Source organism: Lissotriton helveticus, chromosome 1_2 (genome assembly GCF_964261635.1).
Source record: "Lissotriton helveticus chromosome 1_2, aLisHel1.1, whole genome shotgun sequence".
Taxonomy (NCBI): Eukaryota; Metazoa; Chordata; class Amphibia; order Caudata; family Salamandridae; genus Lissotriton; species Lissotriton helveticus.
In genome coordinates this window covers 152,080,636-152,103,208 of record NC_136058.1, presented here as the reverse complement: position 1 = coordinate 152,103,208, position 22,573 = coordinate 152,080,636, and the positions used below count along the sequence as shown (strand labels likewise).

Genomic DNA, 22,573 nt, shown 5'->3' with positions numbered 1-22,573 from the left:
ACCTCTGCCCCTTTCCAAGATTCAGGAACAGGTCCTCCCTCCAAGATGGCATTCAGAAGGGCGGTTACAAATTTGCCCCATTCAGTCGGGTAGGCTCGGAGTAGGTCCCCTGGAAGCCCATCAGGACCGGCTGCCTTCAAGGGTACCAAGGACTTAATTACATTTACGACCTCCCCTAAAGTGAAGGGGTCGAGAGCGCTGTCCTCTGCCAAGAGGGCCGGGGAAAATGTCTCATTGAGGGACCCTTCTACCGGTGAGTATAAGGCACTGAAGTGGTTAAACCAGGTCTGGGCCGGGATAGTGCAAGTCCTCAACGTACCATCAGGTCTGTTCCTGGATCCCACCAAATTCCAGAAGCCCCTAGCATCCTTTCCTTGACTAGCATCCAGAAGGTCCGCCCAGAACTTTTCCTCCCAGTCCTTTTTCGCTATTTTTAAGGTTTGGGTGTAGATCTTGCTAGCCGACCTGGTCCTAGTTTGGGACTTTGATTTGACTGCTTCCACCAGTGCTTTCTTACTTGCCCCACATTTATGGGTATACCGGCCCTGTCTTTTCAATGGGCGGGCCCGTGTCTTAGCCCCAGTGTGTCTAGTTGGAACAATAAACAAGTTGCTTATGGCCGTGGTCAGGTCGCAAAAGGTCCCAAACACCTCCTCAGGCCCGCCCTCAAGGGAGTCCAGATTACATTGGGCTGTGGCCAGAAGTAGTGTTATAGCTGCAACCTTCTCCGCGGATAGGGTGAGCTTTGCCCACTTCAACCGCCTACCACAATTCGAAACAAATGTTTCCCCAAATTTAGCGATGGTACAGGGCCAAGGGCCCCCTTTACCCTCCGACCACCAGGGAGTCAAAGCGAGAGAGAGCAGGTTGTGATCGCTCTCAACGGACGCGATAATTTCCATATCCCTCACCGAGCTCCATAAGCACACGTCAAGCAAGATGTAATCAATTCTTGACGTGTGGTTGGGCCTGTTGTACGTATGGGCTCCCGCCTTATCAGAGCTTGACCTCCCATTGAGGGCCCTCAGATCGAATTCCATGCTAAGGGTGTTAATCTGGAGTGCCACTTCAGTCCACCTCTTGATCGGGGTTAGCTCTAAAGCCGGAATCCCCCTCCTTTGGTCCTCCTCCTCCAGATCCAAGGTGTCGTCCGAGCCCAAGGGCTCGAACGTACAGTTTAAATCGCCCGCAACCAGGGTACATGATTTAAATGGAGATGACCTTAGCAGGCCCTCCAAGAGAGCAATAGTGGGCGACTGTCTACCACCCTTTGTGCCCCGAGCATAGATGTTATAAATGTTCAAGATGGCACGACCCCGGGCATCTTTTAGGGTGATGTTAAGGAGATCAGGGCAATTGGTCTGGTGCTCCTCTACTCTACAATTTAAAGAAGTTGCCACCCAGATGAGGAGGCCACCCGAGGGGCGTCCCCTCCCAGATGCCGGATAGACAGCAGAAATAGAGTAGGAAGAAAATCCCACCTTGTGGGTGGGCTCCCTGCTCCATGTCTCCTGGAAGATACAGATGGAGTACTCTTCCACAAGGGCATTCCAGTCCGGCAGGGCCAGCTTCCTGTCAATTCCAGCCACGTTCCAGCTGAAAATCCTAAGGACTGGATCCGTTACAGCTGGGACGCGGCTGGGCACGACATCGCGGCGGACATCTGCCCCGACCGGAACGAGAGGTCCACTGCCCTCTCCATTGTTACCCCGCCCCCCACCAGGTTCCCGGATGACAGATGGGGCTATGTGGTTTATTGTTGGAGTGGATGAGCTGGTCAACAGTGCAGTAGGATGGGCAACCCCGCCCGCTTTATGAACCCCAAGGCCACCCCACAGACATCAGCAAGTCAATAACCTGTAGAGCCCCAGTTCAAACCTGACCAGGCTGCCTGTGGGTGGAACTGTGGTGCCACCGAATACCCTGGGCAGCCACTATTACTGTGTTGTATCTCAGCATAGGGTGGGCCGGTGTAATTCATAACAGGCCGCGGGTAGAAATAAGTTAAATCCACCACATCAATGCCTGGACCGCCCGCTACTTGGTTATGGTTACAGATTGTATGTGCAACTCTGTTGTCTTTAAAGTTGACTACCACACAATCTCCTTCTAGGCGTTTCTTGCCCTGTCCTACCCAGCCTACCCTACGCACTCCGAGAATCAGCCCATCAAGGCCCCTAGGTAGCGGTTTGTTGGATTTCAACCAATGCAGAGTTTTATTCTTTAAGGCCTGGTGGGTTTCAAGATGAACATCCTTCAGAGGGGGGACATTAATAAGAACAGCAACATATGGATGGCACTCTGGGGGGAGATTTACTGGTGGGCTCTTTGGAGTCGCTTTCAGCGGTATGACTGCTGAAGAGGCAACTCCCGGGCGGCTCGCAGCGGGTTTAGCCTGGGGAGCTGGGCCGACTCCCCTGCCATTGACCGCTACCTGAACCAATCGTTTAGACTTAGCCGAATCCCCACCAGCTGGCAACTTGGCATGGCCGGGTTTCGTATTTGAAGCTTTTGGTGTCTCAAGGGAGCTTGAATGGTCCTGGGCAGTGTGGGTGGTGGACCCAAGTTTGGCCGCGGTAGGAGCTGCAGGAGCAATGGTTGAGTCCTTACAGGCTGCAGTAGTAGGTGCAGTCGTTATCGAGGGTAGAGCCTGCACTACATCAACGGATACCCGCTTACCCATATTCCCACCCATGCTGTCCTCCCTAGCTCTTGACTGGAGTTTAATAAGGGTTTTCATTGAGAAAAAGTTGTCCAGTGTAGTCTGCTCGAACCTGTCTAACCTTTGCCCCAGACCCTTAACTTGATCAATGAGCGGGACTAGTAGGGAATTAATCAGGTCCTCAATTTGTTTGAGAGAAGCAGGGTCATGCAATATTGCTGGTTTGTCAGGGGAGTTGGAATGTGCCTGCGCAACCTCAGGTGTAGTGCCTAGCGAAACGTACCCTTCTCCCATCTCGGGGTTCACTGAGGCTGAACCGTTACCTGATTTAGAGCCCAAACCCCTTGAAACATGCTTCCTTGGGCGCTTGTGCAGTGTGGTGAGGCTACCCTTCCGCGAACTCACAACCCTTTTCCTTTTCCTTTTTGTACAAGCTGAGAGTTCGTGGACCAGGCACGGCAAAATCGGAGCCGGGGAGGGCCTTGGTGTAGCAAGGGCAAATCCTGGCCGATGGAGAGGCACGGGGGATCAAGGGTACGTGGACCCAAGCCCGCAGGACTGCCAGTAAGGGATGGCGATTGTGCTACCAAACTCTCCAACCTATCAATGCTTGCTCTTATAGCAGCCACCCGTGGCTGCTCGACCAAGCCCGAAAGGAGAGGGGAAGGAGCGGGGATAATGGTAGGCGACTGGGCCAGCGCCATTGCACCAAGCGAGGAGCGTCTGGCCGGTAGGAGTTCCTGTGAAAGGCGTCGCTCCGTCATCACAATCTCTTTCTCTATTACGGCAGCTACTCTGGTGATGAATTTGTCCATTGTACCTATCGTCGTACTCCCAGGACCCCCCTCACCCCCACCCCTTAGTATTTTCCCCGACCGAGTAGACATCGGAGTGGCTAGACCCTCAGCCAATGTTCAATCACATTTGGGACCTGAGGTATCTGATGACAGGGGGGTGGCCCAGCCCAGCCTCTGACAGCCCCTGACTGCCACAGACTGCCCGCCCTTTGCCCGGGCTTCGCTCGGCGTCCCGCTACGCGAAAGCCGATCCTTGGTAAAGGGGCGTTGCGGGCGGGGGGGCGTGGTGTCCAGGGGGCACGGCGGCAATTGCCGGCACTGCGCAGGGGCTCCTGGTCAGTGTAGTCCCTGGCGCTTGCTCCGCCTCCCAAGAGCTCCTCGTTGCTCTCAATGGCCGCACTTCGGGAACAGGAGAGAAGACACGAGCAGCCCCTCGCTACCCACGGGTAGCGGTATCCCCTCAGGAGAGGGGATAGAGGGCAAGCTTCGGTCAGATGCCACGAATCCCGCACCAGAAGAACCACAGGTACGCTCTGAGTTGATGTTATGGTTAGGGGTTAAGATAACAGCGAGGGTTAGGAAAAGGGATTGGTTAATGTAAGGGACAGAGTTAATGGTTAGAGGTATGGCTTGGATTCAGGTAAGGAGTCGACGAAGTATTATGGTAAGGGTTATTGTTAGGATAAGGGAAAGAAAGTAAGAGTTTGTTTTATAGAAAAATAAGGATAGGGTTAGGGTTTTAGGTAAGGGAATGAAATGGAAGGGAAGGGAAGGAGTTCAGGTAGGATTAAGGGTTAAGATAAGGGATAGAGTTGATAGGGTTCAGACTTGGCTTCGAGTAAGGAGTGGGATTAAGATAATGGTAATAATTATTATTATGATACAGAAAAGAGAGTAAGAGTTACTGTTAAGGTTAGGGGTAAGGATAAGGGTAAGGGTTATGGTTATGAGTTATGTTAATATCAGTTAAGGTAAAGGACAGAGTTAATGGTCATGGTTAAGGCTTGGGTTTGGGGAAGGCAGTGAGGAGGTAAGGGTTACTGTTAGGATTAGGGAAGAAGTTAGAGTAAGAGTTAATGTTAAAATTAATGGATAGGTTAAGGCATGGTGTAAGTTTACATTTTCAGTGGGTTGTATGGCAGAATATCATTGTTAGAAGTTTGATCTGACATAAATAGTGTGACCTAAATATCAGTTATAAAATATGGTCCCATTGAGAGTAAATGTTCTATTATTACCTCCAACTAAGGGATATTTTTTATAAATGCTATTTAGGAATGATATTTATATCAGACAGTAATCAAGGATTATACCTTAAAGTTAAGATCAAGAGTGTAGTTAGGGTACAGCTTGGGGTAAGAGATCAGATATGGGTTGTTATTGTATTTCTCATTTATATACCGGGTTACAGTTAGGGTAAGGGATAGGGAAATGATAGATGTTAGGGTTAGGATTCAGGTAAGATACAGTGACATATGGGGGGTTGTATGATTAGTTTTAAGTTTACAGTAAGGTGAGTGTAAAAGTCTCCATAAGAGTTAGTGTAAGCCTAAGGCATAGGGTTAAAAAGAAAGAGCTCAAGTTAAGGCTGGAGCTAGAATATGGATAAGGGTTAAATAGTGGTAAAGGCTCATGGACGGTCATTTCATTTTTGCCACAAGATCGATGAGTCATAATTTTTAATACTAAGTTTTGGAATTAAGTTATCTGCAGAAAGGAGCCATTTAACGCAGTGTGGTTCGTCTACAACTGTAGTTCATTGCATGAATGCAGGAATCTCTCTATATTAATACAGAGTATGAATTACAACTGTCTTGAATGTAAAATACATTAACCTGCATATTATAAGTTTTGCAACAAATTACTATTAGTACATTGGTGTTTCTCATTTCTCACTATATTTCCTGTACATATATGCATATATTAATTTACATAAAGAAGCCATAGGTTTGGGGGAGCGGTGGGGGTTGTGAACATCTATTTTAAGGAATAAAATAGCCTCTGTTTTAAATTTAAAGGATACTAAAAGTCACCCTGGAGTTTTGAGCTTAATTTCTCTATATGGTCCAATGATGCCTCTTGCACTGCAATACCCTTATATTGTTTAGCAGAGTCTACTTTATTCCACATATTAGAAAAAGTGATTTAGAAGAAGGAAAGCAGTAGGGCAGTAAATACAAGTATTACAATGCTATTTTGCAATATGTTCTTAAAATTATCTGCATTAAATTTTGGCAATGGTTTCCTTACAGATCAGAGCCACTAGACCAAGACTTCGAATACATCATCGAAAGCCTGTCACCATCATCAATGACCAGGTAGGCAATGCTGTAATTTTCAACATGGCGGGTTTCAGCTGGCTGAGATTTCAAGTGAGCATGAATATATTCATATATGCAAACATACATTCATACATTCAAAGGGAATTTCTGAGAAGGATCACTACGGCACCATAAGAATCACAAAGGGCGCAGTGGAAAACTCTGACACTTGCTCTGTAGGATTCCTTCTATATTTGGAGCACATTTTCATTTTTTTAGAGGATTTTCAAAGAGTCCCAGAATAACCCATGGAAATACCTGGCAGTAACAGATTTGTATGAGTAGTTTAATTTGTAACATCCATATGAGATTGCACTAGGTGAAAATATGCCTGTCCAAATGCAATTCCAACGTGAACGGGCACATGTAACGTTCTCCAACAGTACAATATTTCCCCATGGAAATACCTCTATGCTACACCCCCATTAAATATGGGGGAGCAGCTTCTTCACAGTTCCCATCCTGCAAACAAGTTTGTTGGCATTTGTCACTTTTTGCACATAAAACCCACCTATGTTCACCTTCAAACATGGCTCTCACCATACATTTCTGAGGATGGAAAGTACATCCTACTGATGGAATTTATACATTTGCAAATGCTAATTGCATGGGCAAAATTCTTCCAATCCAGTCATTACTGGGAGTTTACCCTTGCAAGAGCATCTTTGCACACCTAAATTAAATTTAGGCAAGCAATTTCCTTTGGGCACTAGGTTTTGAGTATCTCATTTTCACTAATATACCATAATAAATTAACATACCTTTGAGGTATATTACTAAAACATGCTGTGGTAGCACACTGTAATTTACTGACACATTGTCCATTGTAATGACCACTAAATGTACACAAACATACACTATTTAGTGCACCAACGATAAAGTGTAGAAATTGAGTTTTAGGGAAGGGAAACAGCAAATACAATGACCACGGAACGACGCGTTGCCTTTGCAACGCAGAAGGAATAACAGATGCGTCTGAACCATGCATTACATTTACAATGCAAGTCGTTACAATGACATGTGTTAGGTCAAGCGGCGTTGGACTTTAACCCCTTCCACGCTCATGACGAGCTGGGCTCGTCATGCAGTAGCCTCCTCGCACGCTCATGACGAGCCCAGCTCGTCATGAACCAATGAGGATCACGAAATCCCAGCACAGCAGGGGAATTCCCATAGCATCCAAGAGGTTAAAGCTCAACGCTTTCCCTGCTGTTACGGTAACTGGAGTTGGAATAGTAAATTATACTATGCCAAAGTCCACCACCCCCCTAAGGCGTTGTAACTACCTGCATTGTAAATGGAATGTGTGGTTCAGGCGCATTCGTTGTTCCGCCCGCGTTGTTGAGGAATGCGTGGAAAAAGAATGTATGGTTGTGTCACACAACCTTTAGCAAATATTGATCAAGTGCTCATCACCAGGTAAAGTGTTTGATTTGTTTTCTTTCCATTCAAATCATAGTTTCCATTACACTTTAGAATTACAAAAAAGTGTTCACCATGTGTGCTTTATTAACTGCTAATATGTTTTGAAATATTTGTGTAGTTCATTTACAGATATGTACATTTTGTTGAGTTAAACAAATTGGCACCCTACAGCCTTTACTCACACATAGTTCACTTAACAAAATTCTCAATTTGCAGTCAGATAAATAAAAGTAAACACCAATGTTAAAAGAATTAGCAGCAATTTGTGAGAAGACATAGTCTGACACTTGACCTCTGTCTTTGAACATACTTACAAATGTGACAACATAAAAACAAAATTTAAAGGCATCTTGTTGGACTTGGCCTTGTTGGCTAAAGTTCACTTAAACTTTTTGCTCTTCCCCTAGACCGTTTTCCTGACAGAGAGTAGTGAAGTTAGATGCTGTAGGTACTTGCCACTGCTAATCAGTGTGCAAGTACAGATGTTCCCTGTATAAATTGTAGTGGTGATTGGTTGTCTCTGGTTGGTATGCTTGCCTTACTAGCTAGATCCCTAAGTGACGTGCACTGTGTGTGCCAGGGCTGGTACTAAAGAAATTAGCAGAGAGGGAACATAGGTCTTCAGTGTAGGGGCTGCGCGCATTATGCTAAATTAGCATGTTGTCCTGATAAGTGCTACCACTTGTCAGGCCTCACTTTCCTTTTTGCATACTCATGGGGCACCCCTGTAGGACGTTCTCTGGGAAACCCCTAGGTAGGGTGCAGTGTAGGTAAAAGGCAGGACCGGTGCCAGTGTGGGTGCTAGGCCCTGACCGTGGAAAATACTCCATTTCATTTTCCGTGGTGAAAGGCCATCCTGCCCATAGAACAGAATGGGGGAGGCTGGGTGTAGTATTGTTAGCCTAGTTTCCCAAGAATTGGAAATGGAACAGTGAAGTTTGGTATGTCTGAACTCACAGTGTCATAACGCATCTTTTTGGGTAGATGATTTCGCCGCTGTGTGTCCAGAAACCGCTGTTTGAGAAAATGGCTGAGTTTGTGCTTTAAGGACCTTTTTGTGTGTGTCTGCAGAATGTGAATTGCCTGCCTGGATCTGGGAGAGGTGAGAAAGGCTGTGGGAGGTCGTGCCCCAGGGGAGGGGTGGAGACGGTGCCAGGCTGCCCTGCACCTGGAGTGGGGAGAAGGAGAGGCTTTGTGTGGTGAAGAGGCCTGGGTCAAAGCCATAAAACAATAGACCCATCTCCCTCTGAGCGATTAAAGATCCAGGCCCCCAGTATCAAAGAGAGGACGGTGACACTGGGCGGGAGATATGCAGGACTGATTTAGGGAGGCGTTGGGGACCCCTGAGCACAAGGAAACTTCAAAGACAATGAGGAGTATAACTGAAAGAACTGTAACCCCACGACTTTGGTTATGTTGATGATGTCATCGAGAATGGTCTCGGTATCCTTCAGAGAAGTGCTGGGAGCACTTTGAAGACAGCGTGGACTGGTCGAGTCTCTGGCGGCTATGACCTGTCCGTGATCGTGAAGAAAACCTCTGCCTCAGGAAGAGTTGCTGAATAGGCTGCGGGAGACACTTGACCCTTGCTTCATGATCTGGAGCTTGTGGGCAGTTTGTAGCTCTTGACCGTCGAGAGACTGAAGGGGCGCTGCAGTGGGTTGTGTCCCCCCTTCTTCCTGAGCAGGACTTTACTGTGTGCTGCGTCCTGTACCCCAAGGGCCCGAGGTGAGCTGGCTCCCTGTTCGGAAACACAGGAACATAAACGTTTCCAGGCGCGGAGGTGGGACCGTGTTGTGGCAGCCTGAGACCTCCGTAGGGGTGCCTAAGGTGATCGTGAGCACCCGGAGCGAATCAAGACTCTGACGTGCAGGGTGCATGTCTTAGTGCGGCTACAGGTGTTGGAGCACCTGTGGATTGTGGACATCATATAAGTGAGATGAGATTCAGGAAGCCCAGGGGGTGCGTGTCGAGTGCAGTCCAGGCACTAGTGAAGAGTGTCGGGACATCGTGGGAAGTAAGAAGGAGTGAGTCTCCGAACCGCGGGTCGGCGCGAGGTGGTGCAGCCAGGGCGTTACTGGAGGGCGCCTGGTACCTTGTGTGCACCAGGAGGAAAGGTGAGACTCAGACGCGCAGTGTGTGTCTCGTGGTATGACCAGGGCATTAGTGGAGAGCGCCTGGATCATCGTGCGCACCAAGAAAGAGGTGGGTCTCCAGCACACAGCGTGCATGTGGGGGTGCAGTTGCGGCACTAGAGGAGAGTGCCTGAAGATCGTTGGCAGCCAGAGGAGTGAATCTCGGACGCGACGGGGGTGCGTGTCGAAGGTGCCACCGGAGGTGCTGGTGAGGAGTCCCGGGGAGCGGTGAGCACCGTGGAGCAAAGAAGTCCTAACAGCACTGGAGAGGAGGGCCAAGTGATCAGGCCCTCGAAGGCAACGTGGGGTGGCACCAGCGTTGTGTGGAAGGCTTCGTGTAAGGAGTTTGTGCTGAACGTTGGTAGCCCAGACTGGCAGCCCTGCAGGAGCTGAACTACCAGTCCGAGCGCGCCTTGCCCGTAGTGACAAGGTTCTGGAGTGAGGCCAATCCGCTGCTGCATGAGAGGAGAGTGGGGTCGCGCCCCCCAGTTAAAGTGGATCATTGCCTGGGGCGGGGTGCGGGCTCGGATGGACACTCTCTCGGCCTCTCGCTGCTGGCAGCTGTGTGCGCCTGTTGCTTCTGCCCAGATCTTGGTCAGTGCTGGTCCCGGACCGGGCAGTACAGGGGCCAGAGCCTGGAGTGGAACTTGGGTGTCATTGTTGATGCGGGTTGGGGGCAACCGGTCACATAACTTCTAAAAAAGTTGTATAACACTTTTCATATTTGCTGCTAACGAAGTATCGAACTATTGGACGTCTAACACTAGTGGTGCTTAATGAACTCAGGGGTTAGTGCGCTATGCACTAAGTTATGTTTCTCTTGCAGGATACAGAATCCTAGCGTAGGGCACTGCATTGGTTGTATACTGCGCTGTACTGAATTGCACTGTGACGTATTACCTTATTCCTTCCTTGCACAGGGCATGCTGATGGCAATTTGCATTGCATTGTCTTCCTATCGCACTGTACATAATTACAGCGTGACACATTGCTGTATTTATTCCTTAGACAGGGCCTGCTGGTAGCGAACCGTTATATTATCTTGTGTTAACACTGTGGCACTGTACAGGAGCCCATTGTTAAATAGTGCAGTATTTCTTGTATTATGCAACGTGTGTGATTCTAGTGATACAACGTACCTAACCTGTTGAGAACGGTTAAAAGTCAGCGGAATTGTTGGTTAGAAGCGGTGGTTGGGGATTAGAACCGCCCAACCCACTGGAAACAATATTACCCATTGTATATGTGTGCAAGTTGTATTGTGTGGTCATTTCGAATACCTTTCTATATAAAGTATATTCATTTTATACAAACTCGTGTGGGGTCCATTTGTGATGACATCATTGGGATTGCTGTGGGCATGGTTGCACATACTGAACACTCGTGCCTTGGAGATAAGCCTGGCTGCTCGTGTCAAGCTACTAAGGGGGTGAGCAGGGCTTTCTCGGACGGTGTCCTTTCTTGGCCTAATGTGGGAGTGGGGGGGTCCGGGTCATGCACTTGACAACAATGGTGCATGCGGGAATGCCGGCTTCTAACAAACTGGTTTAGCTCAGTCATCTTCTCAATTTCAGCATGGTTATTTTGGGGGCACTACAACCCCGCCCCCTACTTCCAGTGCCTATGTCATTGATTGGTTGCCTAATGTGCCATACCATCAAGCCTAATCCCCTCTGAAAGACAACAAAAACAGATCACAGGCAGGGTTTAGCCTTGCTGGGCCTCATTGGTGAGATGTAACCAGGGTGGGACTGGGAACTTGTGATTACTAATGCCATGATCCCATCCACTTTTTTTGCTCTTTGTGCCATGTCTGATAGTGATATTGTTGTGCAAATCACTGTTAGTCCTGTTCCAAAAAAACTGTGTGATCTGACTCATACCCTCTGAAAGGCAACAATATCAACAACCCATAGTTTCAGACGTGTGGCTCACCATAAGGGGCAGGTTGTGTCCCACAGCACAGTGACCATGGATTCCATGGCGAAGGCAGCATTAGGACATTGGAGTGACTGGGAACATTAAGAGGGCTGGTGACTTGTGTGCATGCTCCTTTTAGCCCCCTTAGGCCTAGATGGGGTGGAATAAATATAGCTCATTCATAGCAACAGGTAAGCAACTTGTGGAATGCCAATGTGCACAGGGGCAGAGTGTAAGCATGGGAGTCACTTAGTGGATGCAGATGCATGCTGGATGTTTTTCTGAGCCTAATGGTCTTAGAGTTAGGAGAACTTCAGCATGCCACAGAAGGAACAATTTTCCCCAGGACAAAGGTGCTTAGCACCTCCAGGGTACAGCCTCTCGAGGACTCTACTTTGACATTATTCCCTCATGGATTGGAGACAGGGTCCAATGGACATCCTAAGAGGAGGACATCATGATGGTCACCTCTTTCTATTGCAATGCATCTGTCTATGACTCTACCTACTAACCCACTGGTATATCATACTAGGCCGATTCTGCAGTTATCTCTCCAGTAAAAATGGTTTCTATTGGGTCCAGTTGCTTCTCTAGGGTAACTTCAGATGCATCTTAAAGCTGGTAATTGGTCTCTAGTGGTGTATATTGCATTCACTTTGTATTTGAATTGAAGCAGTGGAATGCCCCTCGTTTTTCATGCCATAACTAGTTCCAATCAAACAATGGCAGCTCCTCCAGTTGAGCAGAGGAGCGTCACCCCACAAACCCCAGAGCTGAAAAATAAAACAGTAATAAAGTTCATTTATTACTGCTTTATTTTTCAGCGACCCTTCCTGAACTAAGTGTCAGTACTGGACGGGGCTAGCGCTACCGAGCAGCTGAGAGCTATGCACTTTGAAATGCTTATGTCTCTTTTGCGTCCGTCTTGGGCCTGTCAGCCAGACATGCACATTTTAAAGTTCTGTAACCTAGACAGCTGGGTCGGAGAAAGCACAAGCCTCCAGAGCTCTTAAGAGCACTGGGAGAGGCTGCCCTATCCAATCCTGTGAAAGCAGCACCAGAATTGGGTAGGGCAGTTTCCTGCATCGGGAGCTTCCGTGAAGAGAGAAAGAGGAGCTTCCGTGAAGAGAGAAAGAGGTCGCGCTGCAAGTTAAAAAGTAAGTCCACTTTAACTCTCCGTTTTTTTGTGTCACCAACCCCTCCCCCTCTCTCACCACCACCACCACATTTGGTACAAGCCAACCGCCTCTGCAATCAAATCAATTTGTAACTTGTCAAATTGAATCCTCGCCAAACATGAAAAAAGGGACTTCTTTGTGCTTTATCGTGTGTCAGTGCGAGGCAGAGAGCTACGAACATTTTGTATGTTCGAAGCATCTGCTTGGCAAGGTCACGAGCTAGGAATCCGAGAGCATTAATGCAAATAAGAAGCAAAACATTGAACTCTGCTAGGACTTTACACAGGTCAATTTTCTATCCTTCTATATAACAAAAGCAGTTTGCGTTAAAATTCTCAGTCCGAAATCGAGGAAGAGCGGAAATATTCTTACGGGTTGATTGATGCTTTAAACAGTTAAGAATGCTACGATTGATATCATATCTGGGCACTAGAGGGCACTGTTGTAAAGGAGGATTAGTCCTTCCACTTCACTATAAACACAGATGTATGTGTCTTTGGTGACAAGCTCGCCTTTTGCCGACCTGAGGTTGGTAGGCCTCTTTTCTCGATCTGTCCCCAAATTAGGACTTTTGTTTGGCAGTTTCTCAAACCCTCAAGCTAAAATGGTTGGAAAGAAAATCAAAACGATCCTAGCATTTCTGGAAAGAAGGGCTGAAGGGCACTCAAAGTAAGTATTTGACAGTAGTTTCTGGGAAAGGGACGACATTTGATCAAGAAGAGTGAACATTTGCTGAACTCTACCGATGGCGCATAAGCACAACCAGGAAGCACTGTATGACGACAATACAGCTAACCACATTTTTTGTGTATATAGTCATGAAACAAGCATTTGCAATCCAATAGGTCTCGCATTTATTAGCCAGAGCTATTGGTATTGTAAATGATCATGTCTTTTGCCTTTGTCTTTTGGTTTGGAGTGTAGTGGATGTATGGACAGAGACACTTTGCAGCCCTGTCTAGAGGACTTAACGACGGAACCAGCGAAGCAGCTGCAGCACTGGCTAGAGGCATCAGAATGAGGAACTATCACTGGAACCAGTGAAGCAGCTGCAGCACTGTCTAGAGTAGAAGGACTAAGAATGGGGAATTACCACTGGGACCAGAGAAACAGCTGCGCCACTGGCTATAGGTCTCAGAATGAGGAACTATCGCTGGGACAAGAGAAGCAGCTGCAGCACTGGCTAGAGGCTTCAGCATGAGGAACTATCACTGGAACCAGTGAAGCAGCTGCAGCAGAATGGGGAATTACCACTGGGACCAGAGAAACAGCTGCGCCACTGGCTATAGGTCTCAGAATGAGGAACTATCGCTGGGACAAGAGAAGCAGCTGCAGCACTGGCTAGACTGGAGGACTCTGAATGGGGAATTACCACTGGGACCAGAGAAACAGCTGCAGCACTGTCTAGAGGACTAAGAATGGGGAATATCCACTGGGACCAGAGAAACAGCTGCAGCACTGTCTAGAGGACTAAGAATGAGGAATTACCCCTGGAAGCACAGCTGCAGCATTCAGATACTGCTGAAACTTTTGAGCAACGTTAAGTACAGGCAGCAGACATGCAGCTATATAACTTCTGCCGCACAAACTTGTGCAACTAGGAGAACTGGCAGAAGAGTCCTGGAGGTAACAAAGAGGTACCATTGCATTTAGAAGGAAAGGGAGTTAACTGGACACAAAGACACCCAGATGGGTGCAGTAAGGCATCAATATAAGTCACAATGAACCAAAAAAGAACATAGGAGTCAAACATGACACAGCACCTGTCTATACATAAAACAAGTGCAGTCCAGAGATTGCTTTAGTAAAAGTTGAAAGATATAGTAGCTCTCCCTTTATGATTGCAAAAAGCTTTTCTTCTATGAAAAATAAAAAAATGGTACTGTCTAACATAAAGAGTTAAAGACCTGCGGTATCATGTTACTCATGGGAGTATAATATGTATAGTTTCTTCTGAACCTAGCAAAACTGGGGCATTAGTGAAATGGAGTAGAAACGAGAAAATGCACCCCTCCCCCACCCATTTTCAACACAGGACTAGGGAGTTTTAAATCGGTCTGAGAAGACCGGTTAGCCTCGCGGCCTGAAGTCACAAATCACGACAAAAAGAATAGACTGTTGGAATGCAATACTGCTGTACAATAGAGAAATTACTTTTGTTACGGAATTCATATTCACCGTGAGCATAACATTTCATTAGAAAATATAGATATAGAGAGTGATTTACTTGGTCTGGCTCAGTTCCTGTGCTTCACCCCTTCACTAAAACTGCATTATCACATTTGAACTTTGTGCATCTCTGTGCGGCATTCCAGCTCACTTCTTTGCAATCATCCACAAAGCCAGTGACGTTCCTGGAGAGCACTCATGAGCCTAAGTAGCTTGACACAACAGGCAGGATGCATCTAGTGCTGGGCTTCCATTTAAGAACCCAATGCACTCGGGGAGTTGTAGCCCAGGGCTGGAAAGGCTCCTAGGGAAAAGCCTTGAACCCATGCCACTATTACAGACATTAAATTTGACATTTGAGGCCTGGTGTTGATCGGTAGTGGCAGACACTGTAGACATGTTAAGTAAAAGGACTTGGTCACTTTATCCTAGCTAGTTAGGGTCAAACTTTAAATTTTCTTCTTCTGACATTCCACGCACCCAACCTGGGATTCTTCTTGGACTCCTCCCTCACGATGACCAAACAAGTCAACGCCATCTCATCTTCATGCTTCAACACCCTGCGCATGCTCCGAAAGATCTTCCAGTGGATCCCCACAGAAACCAGAAAGACGGTCACCCAGGCCCTCGTCACCAGCCGACTGGACTACGGGAATGCCCTCTACGCAGGAACCACAGCCAAACTTCAGAAACGACTTCAGCGCACACAGAACTCCTCCGCACGACTCATCCTCAACATCTCTCGCCACAGCCACATATCTGCCCACCTGAGAAACCTGCACTGGCTCCCCGTCAGCAAGAGGATCACGTTCAGGCTTCTCACCCACGCACACAAAGCGCTCCACGACATGGGTCCCGAATACCTCAACAACCGCCTCTCGTTCTACACTCCTACCCGCCAGCTCCACTCCGCCAACCTCGCCCTCGCAACCGTCCCACGGGTTCACAGAGGCACCACCGGAGGAAGATCGTTCTCCTACCTGGCCACCAAGACTTATAACTCCCTCCCCGCACACCTACGACTAACCCAGGACCATCTCACCTTCAGGAAACACCTCAAGACCTGGCTATTCGAGCAGTAGCGCCCCCCTCCCCCCCCACTCCCCTCAGCGCCTTGAGACCCTTGCGGGTGAGTAGCACGCTCTATAAATGTATTGATTGATTGACTAATATGACAGAAAAATGTCTATAACTTCTGCAATTGTGTTTGCCATTTGATATCCATATATACACTTGTTATATAACTTTGTACACTACAATTGTGGTAGTTTTCACTCCTTAATTATTAAATGTAGAGTTAATTTTATTCTGTTATTTAATTTACCTCGAATTTAGCTACAGAGAGCAGTGGAGCACTTTACAGAAATTGTTGTTGACCGGAACACCTCAGTCATGAGCTGGTAAATATTAAATAGAGTGAGTGCAAGGGACCACTTTAAACCAGTAGACAAAACAGGACGTGCAGGCAGACAGGTTACGGTATCCACGTGATGGAATAGAAGGTGGCAATGTATTTGGGTAAATAATGGCAGGCTGTGTGGTGTTTTTTTACATCACAGATAATCAATTGAGGCACAAGTGAGAGAAAAATATGCTTGTAATCAAGTGACAATGCAATTCTGAACTAGGAGTAGCAGTATAATTAACCCAGCAGCCTTCACAGAACGATGACCAGAGGGCATGGGCTTTAGCGACTTCCGATAGGATTTTTTGGCAGCTACAGCCTGGTCTGTGAAGTGTTGTGAGCGGTTATAAGAAGCGCGTGGGAGCTGCTTTTGCCCAGAATAGCATGCTTTTGCAGGTACAAAACAGCCAGCTGCCTGCTCTGAGCATGCTGCAAAATGAAGTAACTAATAACTTTCCTTCAAGAGGTGGGTGAGAGCACCCTTGGAAGTCGATGGGGGAGGAGGTTATGGATATTAGATATCGTGGGACATCTGAAATGTAATGGCAGGCGCACTGGTGATACTGAAACAAATGTCATTGAGGCTGTTTTTGTTCTTGCAATACCTGATGATACATATGGTATCTGATTTGTTCTGTGCTGATTCCTCGGACTCGGGGACCTGCCCCAGATCCACCCCCTGTGTCAGCCCGATCTATAGTGCACTTCTGGCCTACTGCTGCGGCACGTCCATGTATCCAAAATGAAGACATATTATGCACAACTGTAAAAAAACACAGGCGGTCGAGATTGTTCCGGCAGCATCAAAAGAGAAAGCGCGCACAGCGGGCTGAATGTAAATAAAGCACGACGTCCTGCCCGAAGTAGGACAAACTCAATAAAGAAAATAGTACTTACAATAATAATAATAATAGGTACCATATAAAAACCAAAGTAAAGGGGCCAGTAGCCATGGGACGTTACAAATGACGACATGGCAGTACTAAAGAGGGACTAACAAGCCTCTTTACCAATCAGAAGCCAGCATTTAGGAAGGACAAAAACACAAACCAATGAAAAATAAGGGGGGGGGGCGGAGCTTCTCTCCCATACTGAACTACCACAGATCTTCGCTAGAGCAGCGCTTGTGCGCTGACTCAGGCTTGACCTAAAAAAGCAGGGTGTAAAGTGCTACTTACTTGGGGGCGTTAATAAGGTTTCTAGATTTTACTATTTCTGTCTCCTGGGGAGAATGTGGTAAAGTCAGGATTGTTAAAGAAATTAAGAGGTGGCCAATATAGGAGGTTTTATTTTTTTGCAGGGTATTTACATGAGCACCAGTTACATTACACAACGACACATTCAGGTTTAGATAATTGTGATGTTTATTTACGAAAATCAGAGGAGGCTTGAGCCCTTAGTGTCAGTAGAGAAAGGGGCATCGTTGTAGTAGGCTGTTGTCCAAAAGGAAGAATTTAAGAAGGGATGTGTAGGTGTCTTCATATTTTTCCAAGTGGAAATCTCGCAGAGGAGGGGAGTTGATCAATATTAGAATCAAGGAAAATATTATCAGAACTAATTTTACTGTCGCCAGGCTGGCGGTACAGGGTGTTTAGACTCAGTGGTTTAGATGTCGTATTTGTAATCTCCACATTGAAGCAGTGTGAGAGAAGTTTCTTAAGTTAGCATTTAAGGGACTGCTTGTGGATAAAGGCCACTTCACCCCCGTGGTTTGAGGGTGATGTACATATGCAGTATTTAGCAGAAAGTAATCAGATCTCTGTGTGGTAGACAAAATTTCATATTTTTCCAATTTTATTAGGAAAAATACATACACATAATTTTTACAAGCCACACAGAAGAAAGGTGCATGCGTAAAACATCACTACTGCTTAGTGTTGGTGGCACAATGGTATAATCAAGGAGGAGTAAGATGAAGCTTATGAATGAAACGTGTGCAGAAAAAGAAGAAAATATCCCACACTGATGTTTTTAAAGAGAATGGTACTGTTACAATTCCCGTCAAGGATACGGTCGGCATTTACCCTGTCATTTTTAATCAGTGGGTTTTCAGGGCCTGTGGACTCCCTAAAGGGCTGAGGGGATGAAGGAGTAAACCAGTTGTTTTCCATTACTGGTTTCTAGAGGGCAGTCGAAAACTATCCTTGGAGTTTTTAGTCTTCAGCAGCAAACGCAAGTTAAAAATAGTTATGTCTTTTACATACGGATTTATGATTTTTCCTTGGTGTCAATACAGTGCTTAATTTGTAAATTAAGAAAAAATATTAATGCAGGAAGCCAAGTTTCTCTGAGGAGTACATCATCAGTGCTGCTGAATGACAGGGTTGCCAAATACTAAGAGTGCCTAGTCTTGATTTCACTTCATGCTTTTTATCCCACCACCCCACTTCATGCTTTTTTTTCCCCATCACCCCGTTTTTTTTAACTTCTCCCAATGCCTCCTTCTTTTCCCCTTTTCTGTCTTTCTCTGGAGCAGTCGTAACATCGCAGTTTTTACCACATGTGGTTCGACTACACAAGCACAACCACGCATATGCCTAAACGCTGAAGACCAAAGCTGGAAGGCACTGCGGTGAGGTTAGTGGGGCTGGAGGTGGGTCGGGTAGGGATGTACGTTGTTACAACGCATGCTTTTACTACGCATGCTGTAATAAATATCCTCTCTACTATTCTTCACAAGATAGACTGTACTATGTCATCTGTGACATCATAGAATGCCTGGATGCCTCTCTGGCTCACAGTGTCTCTCTCTACCTGACTGTGACAGTTGATTAACTCAGGCTGAGCTACTAACAGCTGGCTCCTGGTGGGGTCTTACTTCTATACTTAATAACTTGAAAGGAACTTACAATAAAGGAACTTACATCTACAGTGGACTCTGCATCTTCCTTTACTACAATTTGGCGACGTTTTAAAGAGGATGAACCTGCGTGTGCACTAAGGACAAAAGTCAACTAAGGATCTAAGCGACTACAAGTTAAGGAACCAAGAAATCAAGAATTTAAAAGAGACTTCATACTCAGACTAAAGGTAATTCCCAGTTGACCCCACCAGTGTCCTTTTCCACCTGGACAGCCTACACCCTGGGCATGTGTCTTCACCTTGATATCTGATGTCACCCTCTCCAGCTACATTTTTAAATTAGCCCTGCTGCGTGTATTTATTTCCTGTGAGAGAAGCAGAAAAGGGTCTGGAAAAAGTTTAAAAGCCTTCACAGAAGCTGCGTTGTCAGCACATCCCGTGTCTTCTCACGATTTTCAAAGAGACTCAATTGTGTTCACAGAAGCGACACTCACACGCTTGTGTGGAGAAGCTGGGTCCGAACCACCGTGTGAGTAACTTAATCTCAAAGATTTTGGGCTTCGACATGTTATTCCGTCTCCGTGGCAGTTTGGGAACTGAATTTAAAACTGCCCTTGACATCACATCGCGTGCTGGCACTCGGCACAAACAGTCTTATCAGCTTCGCGATGCCTGCACACCTTCCCTTGTGACGTCTGTCTCCTACGCAAGTACTTTGCTGTTCTTTACGCTTTGGCGCATGCTCCCTCTGCGGGCCTTCCTGTACGGCGTCAAATATGCGTGCCGCCATTTTGCATTTCTCCCTGGTCTCTGGTTGACGCTATCCGAACACATCGCGTCATCGAACATGTCCCTTCAGGCAGACAGTCACGGATATTCGTCTCCCGGCTTGCTTCTGTGTTTGGTATGGAAGGGTTTTACTGAAACAACTACTGTCCTTGCAGTTTTCAGCGGTGACTACAGGGAGCGGAGACACTGGTGTGAGCACGTTAAAAGAAAATTATGTGGGAACTGCGGAGCCTCTGGTGAGAACGTGTATCAGTTACAGACAGTGTGGTGCCATATTATCGAAAGAACTTTCCAAATAGTCTGGTTGGTGTTTTATTTACCTGACATATTTCACCAGTGACTGCGAGCATCGAAGACCCGGGTGAGAGATCGCTCACCGGTGCATATGTTGTTTATTTATTGTTGTTGTAGTTAGAGTCTTCCGAACTGGTGCCTTTCATGAATTACAATAGTTTTTGACATTTCTCTGAATGTTCTAAGTGTGCCGGTGCTTTTGTCAGTCTTGAAAAGTGTACTAGGTTTTACGTGGTCCTAACAATCAGATTTACTTGAAACTCTCTTGGGTGTCTACTATCTTTGTGTTATAATCTGTCATGGGGAGTTTAGTTTTTGAGCCTCACCTGAGCTAGTCTTATTTATTTAATTCTAGCAACTAATTTACCACTGCACATTTTTCAATATAACCTTATTTTGAAAGTAATGTGTGACAAACTTGTATTGCTCATATTTAATTCTGTATTCTGTATTAGGCAATGTCCTAGTTGGGTGTTACTTGGTAGTCAATTTTCATCCATATTTTTAAGGTTGCTTTCCTGAAGTGTACACCACCAATAGTATCAAATTTAGTTCTCTTTGTTCACATTTTTGCTAATGATACCTCGTGCTAATGTTATCTCTAAACAGCTCATTAGTTCATTCTTGTACTTTTCTGCTGATGTTGCATTTGAGGTATTATTGCCTATTGTGTTATCTGTTCTATTCCTATTCTATAAGGGAAGAGGATGTGTAGTAAATATCCTCTCTACTATTCTTCACAAGATAGACTGTACTATGTCATCTGTGACATCATAGAATGCCTGGGTGACTTACTGGCTCACAGTGTCTCTCTCTACCTGACTGTGACAGTTGATTAATTCAGGCTGAGCTACTAACAGCTGGCTCCTGGTGGGGTCTTACTTCTATACTTAATAACTTGAAAGGAACTTACAATAAAGGAACTTACATCTGCAGTGGATTCTGCATCTTCCTTTACTACACATGCCTTTACAACGCAGGTTTTTCAACGCAAGTCGTTACAACGACTTGCGTTGGGGGGTGCTGGATAGTGAATAGTTTAATTTACTATTCCAACTCCAGTCCCCGTGGATAGTAGGGAAGGTGTTGGATAGTAAATTAAACTATTACCTATCCTAGAGCGCCCCCAGCACAATTCGTTGTAAAGACTTGCGTTGAAAAACCTGCGTTGTAAAGGCACTGCGTGGTAAAAGTTGCGTCGTAAAGGATGTTTCCCGTCGGGTAGGTTTCAGGGCAGTGGGAGGGGTTTGGAGTAGTTTAAAGGACAGCACAGGGTGGTGGGTGTCATTGTAGTGGAAGTAAAAGGGCAGGTTCTTAGGCCTTAGGGCAGTGGGATGGGAATAGGTAGTTGGCGTTGTTTTTAAGGCTGGGGGGTCAGGGAGGTTTCAGGGCAGTGGAAGGATTGGGGTAGTTTAAGGGACAGTGCGAGGGTGGGGGCTGTGAAAGTAAAGCGGCAGCTTTATAGAACTTAGGGCAGTTGGAGAGGAATGGGTAGTCGGGTCGTTTTTAGGTCTGGGCCCATAGTAAGTTTCAGGGCATTGGAAGGGGTTGGGTTAGTTTGAGGGACAGCACGGGGTGGGGGGGTCAGGTAGTGTAAGTAAAGGGACAGGATTTTAGGCCTTAGGGCAGAGGGAGGGGAATGGGTAGTTGGAGTAGTGTGTAGGGTGGGGGGTCGAGGTGGGTTTTGGGACCGTGGAAGGGGTTGGGGCAGTTAATGGGACGGTGCGGGTGTGGGGGGTCAGGGTAGTGTAAGTAAACAGGGTAGGCTTTTAGGCCTTAAAGCAGGGGGAAGGGAATGGCTAGAGTAAGCACAGGATGGGAGGGTCGGGGTAGTACTAGTATAGGGGAAAATCTGACAGGCCACACCAGTATTGCCCACCTGTCCCTTTCACCTCTGTTAATTTGCATTGCAGTCCTGTGTGTTCTTCCCAGACAAATGTGTCATCTTATTTCAGCAGCGTGCTGAATGCCAGTAATCCCTGGCATTGCCTCAGCCAGCGAAGACTGATAGTTGGTATGACACACAGGTCATCTCTCACTATCACTCTCTCCCCTCCCTCTTGCTATTTCCTTCAATCCTTTTTTCCATCATCATGATATTAGCCCTGCACTCTCTTATGTAAAAAACAAGGTTTTGATTATTTTTTATGTTTGAATAGCTTTATTAACAATTTTGTTAAGACATAAAGACATCAGCAACATACAAAAAGAATTAAAATTCAACAATATAACAAAGAAATTGGCTGATATCTAGAAGAATAGAGTAAAAACAGTTTGTGGGGTTTATATAAGGTGAAAGCAAGGAGGAAAGGGGAAGGGAGGAAAGAAGAGAAGAAGGGGCGGAGAGGGGATATTGATACTATGACTTAAGAGATAAAACAGAGAGAGAACATATTAGATTAAATACTATAAGTGAGTAAATATAAAATGTCTAATCAATAAATATATATCTTAGTTTAACAGGGTAAATAATGAAGAACAGAGATAAAATCAGTCAAGGCGGCTTGAATTTTTCCGAAGTTATAGGAGGAGTATTATGTAAAACAATTTGGTCAAGATATGTGGGTGGGGGCAACCAAAAGAGATCCCTGTTCATGATTGGTTTGCAAGAGGAGGCGAACGCAACATCAAGTCTATGAAAGTGACAGAGGGTATTCCACCAATGTTGTATGGAAC

At 46.2% G+C, this 22,573-nt stretch overlaps 1 protein-coding gene across 2 annotated transcripts in view; it reads left to right on the top strand.

Moving 5' to 3' along the window:
* The window catches only part of LOC144807797 (dynein light chain Tctex-type protein 2B-like), a 267,725-nt gene that overhangs the window by 204,570 nt on the left and 40,582 nt on the right, over positions 1 to 22,573 (top strand). For both annotated transcript variants that reach the window (XM_078673445.1, XM_078673447.1), the window contains exon 4: positions 5,712 to 5,777. In XM_078673445.1, the coding sequence (XP_078529571.1) occupies positions 5,712 to 5,777 (66 nt within the window). The remainder of the gene's footprint in view (positions 1 to 5,711; positions 5,778 to 22,573) is intronic.